The 15,855-nt window shown below is 47.6% G+C and overlaps 1 protein-coding gene across 5 annotated transcripts in view; it reads left to right on the forward strand.

Annotated features, from left to right (window-relative positions):
- Nucleotides 1-15,855, forward strand: part of ARNT2 (aryl hydrocarbon receptor nuclear translocator 2) — a 198,852-nt gene that overhangs the window by 37,847 nt on the left and 145,150 nt on the right. For 4 of the 5 annotated variants that reach the window (XM_032622321.1, XM_032622323.1, XM_032622325.1 and 1 more), the window contains exon 2: nucleotides 10,385-10,499. In XM_032622321.1, the coding sequence (XP_032478212.1) occupies nucleotides 10,385-10,499 (115 nt within the window). Of the gene's footprint in view, nucleotides 1-10,384; nucleotides 10,500-15,855 lie in introns of those variants that run through there. The other variant, XM_032622322.1, reaches the window with a different exon arrangement.

Genomic DNA, 15,855 nt, shown 5'->3' on the forward strand with positions numbered 1-15,855 from the left:
GTTGCATTTGAGGTGGGGGAATAATTCTAGATCCTGTGGGGAGTTGCAGTTGGGGTAAAAGGCCAGAAAGCTCCAGTGACTGGACATGAACAAGAGGGCATGCCCCTCAAAGCAGGGGCATGAATGAGTCTGTTCACAAATTCTGGAGCAATCAAAGGAATACACTTAGGAAAAGGGTGTCTTTTATATCATGCTTCATTCCTCCCTGAAGCGTTTGCTGTCCATTGCCAGGATAGCACAGGTGTGGCCTCCTCCAGGAAGCCTTCTTGGATCTTCCTGGTCCTTCCCACTACCCAGTGTCCAGTCTCTTGCATAGCACACAGCTCTCAGTATGAAATTACCTGGCTCTGGGTCTCCATCACACTCAAGACTGAACCTGTCAGCGGCAGGATGGGGTCTTTTCATCTCTGACCGACCAGCTTGTAGCACAGCTCCTGCCTCAAAATCAGAGCTTTGCAAATCCTGTGTGTAATTGAAACAGGCCCCATTTTCTTACAGCAGCTTCTGCAGAAGGAAGGGATGTCCTGATTAACCCCATTTCTTAGTTGGAGAATAGATGGGGAAACTGAGTCGCATAGAAATGAAGCCAGACTAGAACCAGATGCCTATTTAGTGCGTGACCCTCTGAATAAATGGACCGAGGAAGGTGTAAGCGATCATACCTCTCCTTTACGTCAAGTGTATGGTGTGGTAGATGTAAATATGCAACCGAACCAACCGTATTTTTCTTCCTCCTCCAGAAATTTTTTGCCCCATGCAGTCTCAGTGTAGGAGGATCAGGTGACCAAGGCTTTTTAGAGTCTTCCTTTCTGGGCTCTGACAGTAACACATCATGTATTTTGAGGCAGTAACATCATTTCCTTCCTCCTGAATGCCCTCTGGGTGGCTCCATCATTCAGGCCCTGTTATCTGTCATCTGGACCGCTGTGACCTTCATTCATTCACAGGAGAAGTACAGGTACAGTAAGAATGAATCACCAGAGACCAGACCTAGAATGGGAGGGGAAGGGATTGGCCAAGGACAGGCTTCCTTGGAAAAGTGATGTTTGAGCTGAATCTCAATGACCGTTAGGAGTTAACTTGATGAAGAGATGGAAGAGAGCTTTCTGGCCACAGGACACAGCATGTGCAAAGGCCCTGAGGTGGGAGGGAACACAGTGTGTTCATAAGATTGATAGGGCTGTGTGGCCAGAGCCGAAGAGGTGGGCAGGAGAGGTGGACAGCAGCCTGGCCACACAGGAACTGGCTGATCGTTGCAGGGAACTCCACACTTGTGCTGAGAGCAAAGAGAAGCCGCTAGAGGAGAGAAGTAAGAGGTGGACTGGTCAGCTCAGACTCCTGTGCGAAGAGTGGGAGAGTAGATGCCGAGGGATCAAAGGAGGAGGCCCTGCGATAGGCCAGCAGAGAACTCAGAGGACGGAGAGACCTTTAGGACGTGACAGCAGGTCTTGAGAACTGGATTTGGGAATCATCAGCACAGAAATGGCATCGATGCCGGTGCTTGAATGGGTTCGCCTGGAGGGAGAACGGAGAAGAGGGAGTGGTGTAAGTGCCTGGAGGCCTGTCGGAGGAGGGGGAGCTGGCCAAGGAGAGGAGAAGGCAGGCCTGAGAGGTGGGAGGGAGGGGATGCGGCCCCTGGCAACCCAGGAGAGAGTGCTGGTGATGGTGAGTGGGCAGCTGCACCCCACAGAAAAGGGCGGGGGCAGAGATGAGACCCCTGAGATGACGCCAGCTCCCTAGCCGGGTGACAGGGACAAAGGCCTGACTGCGGGGGATTGAAGGGAGAATGGGAGGTGAGGAGACCCTGAGGGGAGACCCGAAGGGGAGCAGTGACTTTGCCACATGTGGCAACTTTTTTTTTTAATATTTATGTTATTTATTTATTTATTTGGCTGTGCTGGGTCTCACTTGCGGCATGTGGGCTCCTTAGTTGTGGCATGAGGGATCTTAGTTGCGGCATACATGTGGGATCTAATTCCCCAACCAGGGAGCGAACCCAGGCTCCCTGCATTGGGAGCGTGCAGTCTTACCCACTGGACCACCAGGGAAGTCCCTACACGTGGCAACTCTTACTTGTACAGTTGACAATTCCTCCTCTGCTTTTAGGATTGACATGCATGTTGACGTGGTGTCCTGGTCCGTAGGATGTGTTCATGTTTCTGTGGCACTAGAGCCTCCCCTTGTTACGTGTGGTCAGCCCTCAACTGCGGGGGAAGTCAAGGTGCGGACCATGACCGCCACGCTTCTCTCAGTGGAATTCCTTGCCAGTGCCCGCCTGGGTTGCCCACAGGGAACCAGAGTCAGGTGGGCGCGGTTGGTTCATCCGGGATTTCTGGGCTCCCTTGCTGGCTTTTGTGAACCCTCTGAAGGCAGTGTGGAGCTGGGTGGGACTGTGGGGTCCCAGGGCTGTGACGGGGGCACCTGCTCAGGTGAGGCTCTCCTGGGTGAGAGCACGGTGTAGTGAGGAGGGAGCCGTGTCCACCTCAGTCCAGGGCGGGGGGTGTGCATCTGTGGAGCCCCGCAGAGACCTGGGAGAGGGGGTGGAGGCACACTTGGGGCCTGTCTGCTGACCACCCCCTGGGCTCTGGGTGGGCCAGCCACTTAAAGGCAGAGCTCTCAGCAGGGAGGCAGTGTGAGGTCAGCACAGGACGAGGACCGCGGCTCAGGCTGCCCGGGTGTGTGGCAGCCCCCGTGTCTCCCTGTAATAGCATCACCCTGGGGGGCATTTTGCACGTGGGGCTGCAGAGGAGTCAGTCCCGTGGCCACCCCCCTCTTCTGTGGCCCACTGTCACCCTTCCTGCACTCCTTTGAGACAGAGCCATAGAAATCAAATCACAGAAGTGCCCTAATTCCTTACCGTAAGAAAATGATTGTAAGTTTTGTTAGTGTCTGTGTGTGTGTTTTACTTAGCAAACGCTTAGAAGTGCTTACTGTGTGCCGGACATCATGCTAAGTGCTTTATGGGTATTAGCTTTCTTAATCCTCATAGCAACCTCATGAGGGATTTACTATTTCTTATTATGCCCATTTTATAGATAGAAGACTGAGGCACAGAGAAGCTAAGTTTTGCTCAAGGGTTATGTAAAAATACAGACACACACACACACACACAGTGTCTGCTTTAAAAAATATTCTTTTCTTGGGGAAAGTCAAAGGGGAAATAACTTCTGCTAGGCATCTGTTATTTTTATTTTTTATTTGCCAGTCTTCTTTATTTTTTTTTAAACGACAGAAATTTATTGTCTCACAGTCTGGAGGCTAGAAGTTTGAAATCAAAGTGTCAGCAGGCTTGGTTCTTTCCGAAAGCTCTGAGGAAGACTCTTTTCCATGCCAATCTCATTGCTTCTGGTGGTTGCCCACAGTCTTTGGCATTCTGTGGCTTGTAGACTGCCAGGCGTCTTAAATGAGTGATCTTCCTTAATCCCCACAGTAACTGTGCATGATGTGGGGATATTCCTTTTTTTATAGATGAGGAAACTGGAGCTTAGGGATGATGAATAGCTTGCCCGTGACCCCAAAGCATGGACATTTCCTGCATGTCACGCAGCTTCCACCTGGGCCTGTGATTTAGAGTCTTGATGTTACAGCGTCTCTGGTTGCCCCCACCCCACCCGGGGAAGGGGTCTGCTGGCCGCCCAGCCTCTGCCTGAGCACCTTGAGGGGCAAGGGCCCAACAGGGGGTGGCTGAATGGCGAGAGGCCGCTCTGCCGCTTCGCAGTCATGTGACCGAGGCATGGCCCTGACCTCTCTCTGCCCAGGTTCCCTCGTCTGTAAAATGAGTTGACTTTATACCTCTCTTGTAGGCTGGATGTAAAGCACACGTGAAGAGCTTGGGACATAGTGAGCACTCAACATAAGTCTTATTACCTTTATACAGAAATATTTTACATATTTTTGTATAGGATGTTTATCATTATTATTAAGCCAGTCCATTGCATTGTTGGACACTCTTGTTATTAAAAAGGTATCCCCTTCCTTTATCTCTGTCTCATTCGTTCACTGCTTCTAGCTCTCCAGCTATATATGCTTTCTACTGTGGCTTACAATGAAACCCTTTAAAAATACGTATTTCTCTGTTTGTGGTCATTAAATTAACACATCATTAGATTAATGTTAAATTAACACATGTTGTTGAAGAAAAAAACCTTGTATATTCAAAAACAAAAAGAGCTTTTAGGAGAAAATAAAACCCACCTATAATTCCCACAACAAAAATAGCCAAGTTTAACACATTGGTGTACTTGTATCTGCCTTCCGGTCTTTTTCTGTGCATATATTAAGTACGTACACACACACACACACACACACACACACACACACACACACACAGCTGTGGCATCCTCTTGTGAAGCATGGGTAACTTAATGTCTCTTGACACATACTGCCAACTCATCCTTCACAAAGGCTGTGTTCATGTACACCCCCAGGGGCAAGGTATGACCATGGCCACATTGTCACCCAGTAGGTATCCGACTCGATTTCCTCTCTGCTCAGTGCTACGGTCAAGGTTCCACTTTTCTTCCTTTTGGAGTGAAATTCAATAGCCCTGGAGCAAGTCAACAATGGGCTTATGGGGATACTTTCCATCTAAATGTATAATACCAGGCTCTGGGACTTTCCTGGTGGCACAGTGGTTAAGAATCCACCTCCCAATGCAGGGGACACAGGTTCGAGCCCTAGTCTGGAAGATCCCACATGCTGCAGAGCAACTAAGCCTGCACTCTAGAGCCCGCGAACCACAACTACTGAGCCCGTGGGCCACAACTACTGAAGCCCATGTGCCTAGAGCCTGTGCTCTGCAACAAGAGAAGCCAACGCAAATGAGAAGCCCTCACATCGCAATGAAGAGTAGCCTTCACTTGCTGCAACTAGAGAAAGTCTGAGAGCAGCAATGAAGACCCAACGCAGCCAAAAAAAAAAACAAAAAAAAACAGGCTCTGCCTTGGAGAACCTCACCTCTGTGTGAGGGTCTCACCTGGTGACCCTCACCCAGTGAGTGACCTTCCTCTGGCCACCTTTCCTGGGTGGGTGTCCTAGGAGATTTGGTAACTTACATTCGAGTCATATGAAAAAGTTACCAGATCTGGGGAGCAGTTGTCATTTTTCCAAAGAAGGCTGACAGCTGATTACATTGGTAGATATGAACATAGATTACAGATGAGAGAGACATGTTTTTTATATTTTTATTTGAATGTATTAAGAGTGGCTCCTAAAAGACATTAGAGAAAAGTTTAACCTTTAAAGTGAATTTTAGTCTCATCGGTTGCATCTTTCACTTGGTTTGTTTCGTATCTAAAACTCTATTTTAGTTACCACAATGGCATTTGATAAAATGAGACATCCGTTCCTTGACAACACTAAGAAAATGGGATAGGAGCAGATTTCCTTGATGTCATAAAGCATATTTGTCTTAAACCAGCAGGTCATTACAATTAAATTCAAGGACCAAGCAAGTTTGCTTACCATCACCATAATCATGATAATTTTAATCATTGCTTCCTGAGAGTTTTTTTCCCCTCCCAGGCGCTGTGTTAGGCTCTTCATATACATTATCCTTAATTTTTAAAATGATCCTTTGAAGTAGGTTATTGCTAGGAACTCTTTGAGTTGTGATTTGAAACCAGGTACGTTTCACTGCAAAGCTCTGTGGCCTTTCTGGTACCCAGTTATTGGTCATTACTATTGAATATTCTGGAAGTTCTGACCAGTGAAATAAGACACGAAAAGAAATTAAACCTTTAACTATTTAAAGTGAGAAAGTAGTGTCATTATTTGTACCCCATAGGATTTGTAAAATTAGAAAATTCAGAAGAATTAATGATGGATCATTACAACAATTTAAAAAATTTGGTGAAATGGCAGGACATGTGGCAATGGCCCTAGAGACTCTGTAGCCAAATTTTGAAAGCATAATACATACATAGAACAGCAAGGGAGGGGAGGGCAACACCTATCTTAGCTGCTGGTCGAATCAGTTGACATCAAGCATGACAGAGTTATCGTAGCACAATTGTCTTCATAGCTAGTAACCAATCAGAAAGTAATCTGGGAAAGGAGATCTCATTCACACTAGTAGCAATGATCATAATACACAACACAACATCACATCATAATAACGTCACAAAGTACCTAGAAATAAACTGAATGAGAAAGTGGGGGGGGATCTATATGATGAAAATGCAAGACTTTTTATTGAGCTAAAAAGGAAGTCTTGAGTAAATTCTAAATGTTGCAAAACTGTCACTTTTCTCCAAAATTAATTTGTAGGTTCAAGATAATCCAATTAATTTCCAAAGGAGATGAAACTTTGTATCTTAATCAAAATATTCTAAAATTTAAATGGAAGAATAAGCCAGAAGAACAAAGATAATTCTGAAAGGTAAGAGCAGTGAGAGAAACTTGCATCACTAAGTATGTTATAATGGTGCAATACTAGAGCAAGTATAGATAACTGGGTAATTGACAAAAAAAGAAAATAGATATTCTAGAAACAGACACAGTTTCTATGTACAAATAAAATGTAAAGACAGAGGGAGCATCAAAAAAACTTTGGGGGAAAAGGAAGGACTCAAATAAATGAGGTTAGGACAATTGATCTTTTCTTATGCTGTGGACTGAATTGTTTCATCTTCTCAAAATTCATATGTTGAAGCCCTAAGCTTACCACCCCCCCACCCCCCATTGACTGTATTTGAAGCTAGAGCTTATGGGAGGTAATTAAGTTTAAATGAGGTCATAAGAGTAGGGCCCTAGGATTGGTGGCCTTAGAAGAAGAGAAAATGTGACGACACGGAGGGCAGGTGGTCTGTAAACCAGGAAGAGGATTCTCACTGGCACCCAAATTGGCTGGCACCTTGATCTTGGACTTCCCAGTCCCTGAACTGTGAGAAAATACATTTCTTTTGTTTAGGCCCCCCCATCTGTGGTATTTTGTTATGGCAACCCAAGCTGACCAATACATCTTAAAACTCTACCTCTTAAAGCTTTCTCTAGTATTAAAAAATCTCTCAAAAAGAAAAAAAATCTCTCAACCTAACCTAAAAAAGCAAGCAACAGATTGGAAAAATATTGTAAAAGATTTTCAGAAAATGTGGCAAAGCTCTAATATCTTTGTCATAAAAAGAGATCATACAAATAGATGAGAAAAAAACCTCTGAGTCTCAGTAGGGAAACGGGTACATGATATACAGATGCAGTGTACAGGAGAAAATGTAAACCTAGAATGAGTCAGGTCTTCTTAGAAATGCTTTTTGAATGCGGGAGTGGTGAGGGGGTAGTTTTGGACATTGTGGATGGTGAGCCGCCATCCTTCTGTATTGTGTGTGCAGCCCCCTTTGCTGGAGATGTGTATGTGCCTCTCATTTGCAAATTATGTCGATGTATTTGCACATAAGGCTCCCTCGCTCCCTTCCCCTTATCCCATGGTGCATGGGCTCTATGACACACGCATATCACATGTAAAGATTGTAGCCGACTCAGCATATCCACCACATGGCCTTCATGAAGCATACACTTTCTCTGTGGTAGAAACTACTTGTGTCTGCCTGTCCACTTGCACTTGGTATCTCGCACCAAGCCTGGAGGGCACAAGAATATACCTAGTGGGGTCTGATGGAGGCAGGCTGGTGTGGGCCTGTCTTTGCAGAGCTGGCTCTTTTTCTGGGCCAGTGAAACTTAATCATGGGAAACAGTCCAGTGAAACTTAATCATGGGAAACAGTCCAGCAGAATAAGATGCTGATGTGACAGCAAGACTGGGCCTGCCCCTGGCCCGGCCCCTGGTCCACCGTGGGCACCCGTGGAAGTCACTTAATCTCTTTTTCCTCGCTTCCCTCATCTGTCTGAGGAAAGGATTGGACTTTCCGTATTCCTCAACCCTTGCCCTATAGCCAGGGTTTTTGTGGAACTTCACCATCTGCACCTTTGTTTTCCCCAAATAAAATGGGACAGATACCAGCTTCTTTCCTAACTGCACATTGCCTTCCGTTTTCCACTCCTTCCTCCCCACTCCCCGCCTCCGAGCTGGAGGGTAACCACACAGGGAAAGGGTGGGCCTTTCCAGGTCTGCAGACAATGGCGAAAATCTCCTCCAGCCTGACGTTTCCTTAACTCAAAGGCAGGAATGGGGTAGCTGACTTTAAAATACTTAAACTAGTGTCACGTGGAACATGAGTTGTTCGGAGAACACATTTTAAGAGTTTCCACCATTAGAGACCTTTATGATACGCTGGCTTAGTCACAGGTAAACAAACGTCCTTATATCAGGACTTCTCGGTGTGTTTTTTGGTGGGCACCGAAATCTTTGAGAAGGGGGATAAGTGTGTGACTTTTCCCTAACCTGTTTGACCACGCAACCCTTTTTCCTGGAGAATCTTAAGAGCCTGATGTTTTGTGGGACTGACTTTGGGAAGCGGTGACTTTTGTTTTCGCCCATGTTTGCACTGGCAGTGATTCAGCCTTTTAATTTTGGGACTTAATGGACTTAACGTGCTTTAGCCTCCATTGCAGAAAAAAATACAGATTTCTTATCAGAAGCAGGCAGATATAAGGTTATAAGGTCATTGCTGTTCATACTGCCTAGCTGTCACAAATCCAGTACAGGAATTGTTTAGAGAGGAGAGGATTGCTTTAAGAAAGGGATTTTTTTTTTCTCCTTGAGTACTTTCCAATGTGTACATTAGTTAAAAAAAAACAAAAACAACAACAACAAAAAACTAATAGCTCTCAAATTTTTGTGAACATAGTGGAGTAGCTAAATTAAGATTTTGTTTATTAGTACTGTAAAATTCTTCTACAGAACTTTTGAGTGGAGTAGTTCAGGTTGACCTTAGAGTATGTTTATTAAACACAGTGTCTTTGGACATAACTGTGGATCAGCTGTCAGATCCCTCCGTGGTTTCTGGGAGGGGGCAGAGAGCAGTAACTTAACACTTCTGAGCATCACCAACGTTCCTTCACTAACAAGGGCCCAGATCCCTGTCTTTATCCCAGACTGTCTTTCTGAAATACATTTTCATAGACTGTTGCTTCCCTTCTGCCCTGAATAAGAGTTGGGCTGAGAAAATAGAGCCCCGTGGAAGTCATTCCCAAGAACAATAAACAGGATCAGAGAGGCCCCTGGAGTATTGCATTTGTCATTTAATGGTCTGAGGAAAGGTCATCTGAGTTCAAGAACTCACCACAAAGTGGGAAGGAGAAATTCTTTAACTGTGGTTTCTTTGACATTAGGGGTGTGTACCTTGGCCTTAACAAGCTTCTGAAAGTTTCTAGCTTATAAGCAATAATACATTATGATAAAGATGTACTGGAAAGGTACTCTCGTCTAATGCCAGACATACCTGTTCTTTTTTTAATTGGAGTATAGTTGCTTTACAACGTTGTGTTGGTTTCCGCTGTACAATGAAGTGAATCAGCTATATGTGTACATCTATCCCCTCCCTCTTGGACCTCCCTCCCAACCCCCGCCATCCCACCCATTTAGCTCATCACAAAGTACTGAGCTGAGCTTCCTGTGTTTTATAGCAGGTTCCCACTAGCTATCTATTTTACACATGGTAGTGTATTTCTGTCAAACCTAGTCTCCCAATTCATCCCACCCTCCCCTTCCCCGCACCGTGTCCACATGTCTGTTCTCTGTGTCTTGTGTCTCTATTCCTGCCCTGCAAATAGGTTCATTTGTACCACACCCAGAGTCTGTCATACAGAATGAAGTAAGTCAGAAAGAGAAAAACAAAGACATACTTATTCTTTAAATTAACATTTCTTCCCAGAAAGTCCTGGCTGTGGAGAGCCGTTGTCACTGGCTTACCGTGCAGCCCGAAGGGATGCTTTTAAGGCCCCTGGACCTCACTGTCCTCGTCATGAATGGAGGGCCAGGCAGGGCTCCGTATTCGGGGATTCTGAGTCCATATTTAGAGAGGGGAACAGACTTTCTGCTTGAACACAGATGCCCAGGGTGAGGACCGAGCATCAGTGGTGGTGCTGCAGGGGATTGGCTCTTTTGGTTCTCTGGGTTGGCCCCATGTGGGCTACCAGTAGTTGGGACCAGCAGTGGGGTCCTTCCCCTTAAGCTTTGGCCACATGCCTGGATTCCTGAACGTCTTACCTGCCTCCAGGTGACAGGAGACAGGAGCTCTTTATGAAAGCTAAGTTAGCTGCGCAAACTCTTTTTTTACCACCTAAACTAAGTATGGGCATACTGCCCAGGGATATCCTTTTCCAGACAGGGGAAGGGCTCAGCTGCGTCACGTGACTAATGATGGGCCCAGGACCCAGGTCCCTGGATTCTCCTCCCAGGTGGTGCTTTTGGTCTGCCGGACAATCTTCTTGTTTATTCTTGGACTCTTCTGGCATTAACAAAACCTCTCATCTTTGCTGAATTGCAGAAATGGCTTCGGACATCCCTGGATCGGTGACATTGCCCGTTGCCCCCATGGCGGCCACTGGACAGGTGAGGATGGCCGGGGCCATGCCCGCCCGCGGAGGAAAGCGGCGTTCTGGGTAAGCAACCTCGGTGGTTCCAGGAATTGGGCTTAATACATGTTGAGCAACACTCTTGACCTGTTAGGAAAATATTGTCTCTCCCCGTCCTGGAGAATAAAAGCTCAGCAGTTTGTATCCTGTTTAGATTTTGCAAGATTCCTAACTATGCATGTGATCTGCCTCTAAGTGTTTTTGGGCCTCAGCACCCAGCTGGGGACTTCTGTTTGCTTGTCCTTGTGGTGAGAATGGCTCTGTGATCCTGCTGGGCTTTGCTCAGGCCATCTCTCTGAGGGAGGGGACTTACCCATCCCTCTGCCTGAGGCCACCAGCCGGAGGGCAGCTCTCAGGTCGAGCTTCAGCCCCTGTGGGCAGCAAAGATCCCTCTGGTGCTCTCTGTTCTTTGCTCCGTCTACCCGTCTTTGCTAGGTGGTGTGCAGGAATTCCTTTCCAAAAAACTGGCTCTAGCCCAGCACCTAAAGGCGGGGCAGCTTACATTGACCTGCTCTGCCAGTAAAGTTAGTAACAGTGTTAGGTTCCGGTGGGACCAGAAAGACCATCATTCCTAAACTGATGGAGCCCAAAACGACATCTACTCATGATGTATGGTGTCTGTATAGCTGTGCAGAGATCTACGAAACTGATCAACCAACAGATCCCTGCAGGAAAAACATAACCAACATTTTCAGACTCTGTATATCAACCAACCCCTTTCCTTCATTGAATCAATTTTATTTTCAATGAAATATTTGAGAGACAAATACTTTCATGAAATAGAATAGACATTGAAATAGAATGAAATATTTGATAGACAAATACTTTCATGAAGTACAGTCAGTTTGTCCTATTAATGCAATTTCCAATAACCCAGGTCTCCCCAGGAAGACAAGGGTCCAGGCTCATTTGTAAAATGGTCCATCATTTTAAACCTAAGAGTCGCTTTTAAACCAGTGTGATTCTTAAACGGGGCTCGGGGAGGGGGAGCAGGTATGTTATGAGGACCTGGAATGGAATGGAGTAGGATGAAAAAGCCTCTTCAGCGTTATAATTTGAGACGGTGAAAAGACTGCTGTGTGTGTAGTAGTCTTTAAAAGAAGGGCTAAGATTTTGGTGATTAGTGAGAGGGTAATGGAGTCTGGTTCCCCAGCTTTCTCCCCTCCATTCAGCTCGCTCCCCTCCAGGGTCAGCGTTCCTTCCAGCGGGACCAGCAGAGCTCTCATGAGCAGTGTGGTGCCTGGGGCAGAACTCCTGAGATCAGCTTTAGAGTAGGAAGCAGCCTGCCCTAGGGCTTACTACAAACCCAGACATCCTCTTTTAACCAGCTACTCTTGCTAACTAGGTACTAAGCTCAGTGGAGTGTGGGCTGTTGAAAGAATGCACTTGATGTCAACATATAAACTTACTGAATTTTTTTTTAAGATGCCCGGCCTTTTAAAAATTATTTTAAATGTCTGTGCTTGCTAACTTCCATTCCCTGGGGACAGAGCCTCATTGCTGGCCCAATCCTTTTTAAGAAGAGGAAGCACAGGACTCTTTTTGTTTCTTTTTTTTTCTGTATATTTAACACTTCTTTTAAATTTTTTAAATTTTATTTTATTTATTTTTTTATACAGCCGGTTCTTATTAATTACCCATTTTATACATATTAGTGTATACATGTCAATCCCAATCTCCCAGTTCATGCCACCACCACCCCCCCACCACCACCACTTTCCCCGCCTTGGTGTCTATACGTTTGTTCTCTACCTCTGTAGCACAGGACTCTTTGATGCAGGAAGGTGGGCTGGGCCAGGGCCAAGGACAGGCAGAGATGCTGGGGCCCAGTATTTGCAGGACAAGGAGCCCTCTCCGTGCAGGGGAGTCGTCGCTGAGCCTCTGCCACCCCTCCCGCAGGGTGTGTGCTGGGCCTACGCTTTGCTCAGGGCTGGGCTGTGGCGAGCTGAGGCTCCTGCCCTCCTTGACCTCCGAGTTCCTGGCGTCCAGACCCTGACATCTGCTTGCTGCCTGAGCTGATGACCGGACAGTGGACTCGGTCTCCTTTCTGAAGAGGTCCTCCAGGCTGCCCCTTTCCCTACCAGGTCACACATACACGGCGTGACACTGGAGGTGGAGGGGGACCTGGGGTGGACTGAGACAGAGCCCAGAGGTCACTTCCACTTAGAAGCAAGGAAGCACCACAGCAAGCAAAGAAACCAGAGATTCAAGGAGACCCACAGCAACTGCTGGCACGCTACCCAACCAGCAGGATGAGGGCCCGCGCCTCCGAAAGGCAGATCAAGGAGCCGACCTCCTCCGGGGGCTTGTCCTTTATTCCCCTCATTTTTGGAACCCGTGCGCCTGCTTCCTTTTCCCCATCAGAAGGAAGAACAGGCAAACCGCGCTTCCTTCTGCTAAGCCCCTGTGACTGAGGGATGTATCCTCTGCGTCTCAGCAAGGAGACCTCCATTTTTACAGGGCAGTTTCCATGGTAACTCTCACATCTGGTATTTTACGTGTTTTGCTGAAATTCTGTGATGGAGGCCGCCGCGGTTGTAGAACAACCACAGCAGTGGTAACGCTCCGCAGACCGCAGCCTGCGTGCTCAGCCCTGACGAAAGTCACATTCATCAAAAAGCAGGTCACCCCGGGCTTCCCTGGTGGCACAGTGGTTGAGAGTCCGCCTGCCGATGCAGGGGACACGGGTTCGTGCCCCAGTCTGGGAGGATCCCACATGCCGCGGAGCGGCTGGGCCCGTGAGCCATGGCCGCTGAGCCTGTGCGTCCGGAGCCTGTGCTCCGCAACGGGAGAGGCCACGGTGGTGGGAGGCCCGCGTACCCAAAAAAAAAAAAAAAAGGCAGGTCACCCCACTGCGGCGCCCACCCCTGCACCATGGCGCGTTTATGCACGCTCCCCCGTCACTGCCACGGTGTTCTTCCTCCTTCTCTCCGAGACTGTGGGGCACAGCTGGAGATGCAGGGAAGGGGAGGAGAGAGCAAAGGAGTGGGGGGTTGGGAGAGGTAAGGACCTGCCTCCTGCCTCCTATTCCCTGCCTAGGTCTTCCCGCTCTGACCTGGTGATTCCGGTGGAGGGACGTGTCCCAGATTCCCAGGATGACCACCCAGCCCTAGTGTTTCAGAGCCAAGTAGAAGTGACCCCTCGTGGGGTTTGGATGCCCCGGCCACATGCCTGGCCCAGTAACGTGGATCCTCTGATGCTGTTTCCCTGTCCCCTGACGGCTCCCCCAGTAAGCATCTCAGCAAGCAGCGTGCTCTGCTAGCAGTTGGGACAAAGGTGAAGGTTCAGAAGTTTCAGATTCTTTGAAAAGTGGTTCCACATGTGTGGCAGAAGTGACCAGAAGCAAGTCACCTGGATTGCGTTTTTGTAGAGAACTCCCTGATCCCAGTGAGGCGGTGGGACGGCATGGGGTGGGGGGCATCCACAGGGCACACTTGGTGCTTTTCAAGTGATAGGGGAAGTGGCTGTCATTAGACAGGTTGTGCCCATCCCCAGAGTCAGCCCTTGGTGGGGAGGGAGGGTGAGGCTGGAGGGCACTGGGTGTACCAGCCCCTTCCCGCTGCCTTGGAGTCAAATGTTGGGCTTCTAAAATATCGTCACTGGAGGGAAACGATTTCCGAATTGTGTGCGGCCAGTAGGCCAGCGTCTCCCTGCAGTCTAACCCCACGGCTGCTGGAATGTGGTTGAGTAAAAGACATATTACATAAGCAGATGTTTTGCTTGGTTCAAATTTCTGCAGTAGTGTTGCTGTAGCCCCAGTCAGCTGGTCTAGGCCCTGAAGGAAGGGTGTTGGCTCGCACCCGTGTCACTTCTCTTTTTCAGCAGCAGCTTCACGCTGGACTGGGGTCGCTCGTTTGCTGCACTCTAGAACCAGCCTTGTTGGCACGGCGTCTCATCTTCTCTCATAAGAGCATAAGTGAATGATTCGCTGACTCATATTTGATGATGCATTATTTTTATTATGCAATCGCTGTCAGGCAGGTCCGCAGCACTCACTCTTAACTAGCTGCAGGCTCAGCAGTGCTTTTCACGGCTTTTTATCGAGGTTAGAATCCATGCTCAGCAACAGGAAAGTGAGGTAAAATGCATTCTCAGCCCACCTTTTGAGGACCCTTAGATCATCCACTTATTGTACCGAATTCTTTAAAGTGAATACAAGAGGACTTAAAAGTCATGTTTTGATTTCTCTCCCTTATTATCCAGATGCTTAAGTATAATAGAGACACATAAAAGACACACAGGATGATTTACTCAGAGTTTTTATAGCAGAAGAAAAGCACAGCTATTGTAGTCATATTTAAAGTGGAGCATTTGAATTGGTGGCAGAAGACCCAAAGGCAGCGTCTCGGCAAGCACTCCTCCGAAAGATCCCTCTGTCCTCAGAAGTTGAATTTTTTTCTGTGTGGCTGATGAGCAGTGAGACCGCTTTGGGGTCAAGTGAGTTACCCTGAGGATCTGAACGGTCGTTTGTGTCCTGATTTCTCTCCTGAGTTCACGCCCACATTATGCGTTTCAAAATTCCTAGATGTGATGGCAGCACACGTGCGATCACACGCATACACAGGTGGGAAGGCACAGTTTCGCGGTCCCTACGTTTTCGTAGCCAGATCCTGCTTCCTAAGTTTTCAGTAGACTTCAGAAAACTCTGGCTCCAGAGCCTGGCCGCCCCTCTCTTACACTCTCTGCTCAGCTGGGCTGACCTGATCCAGACTGGGACCGTTTACCGTATGGCTTGCTTCCCCATCCGTCTGCTGCATGAGGTTCAGGTAAAGAGACAGGCTGTCCTTAATGAAAACTCTGGTGACCAGCCATCCTGGTTGGCCCAGGACCTTCCCAGTTTTAGCACTGAAGCCCAGTACCTCCACAGATCCCCACATTCTGGGAAAACCGGGACAGTGGGTCTCCCTAAGTACCCCAAAGATCGTGCAGCCTGAGGAGGGAAGGCTGACTTAATCAACTGTATCTTGCAGGAACCAGATTATCACGCTCATATCAACTTGACCTGAAAGGCATTTTAAAGATAAACTGTGCATGTCGCACCCAGTTGAGGCTTTGCTAAATGCTTGCATAAATCCATTAGAATTTTGAAAGTGCCAGTTCTTTTTCTTAACACTAGTCTGTTTTTGCCAGCCCAGGGGTGTTAAGTAACCTGCATGTCTGCAGCAAAGTCGCTCTTACCCGTTATGAACACTGGGTGGCAGTGTGGTTCCGTAGCTCTGCAGAGGCCCAGAGGCTCTGGGAGCAGGATTTTTGGTGCTATCTCCCAGACGTGATTTTTCAGGAAAGGTGAGGTGATGGCTTAGTAGCTAAGCAGTGTATTGATGACTCTGCTTCATTTAGAAAGTCGTGCGTTCAGCCACCATTTTCCCACAACATAGGCGAC

Source organism: Phocoena sinus, chromosome 2 (genome assembly GCF_008692025.1).
Source record: "Phocoena sinus isolate mPhoSin1 chromosome 2, mPhoSin1.pri, whole genome shotgun sequence".
Taxonomy (NCBI): domain Eukaryota; kingdom Metazoa; phylum Chordata; class Mammalia; order Artiodactyla; family Phocoenidae; genus Phocoena; species Phocoena sinus.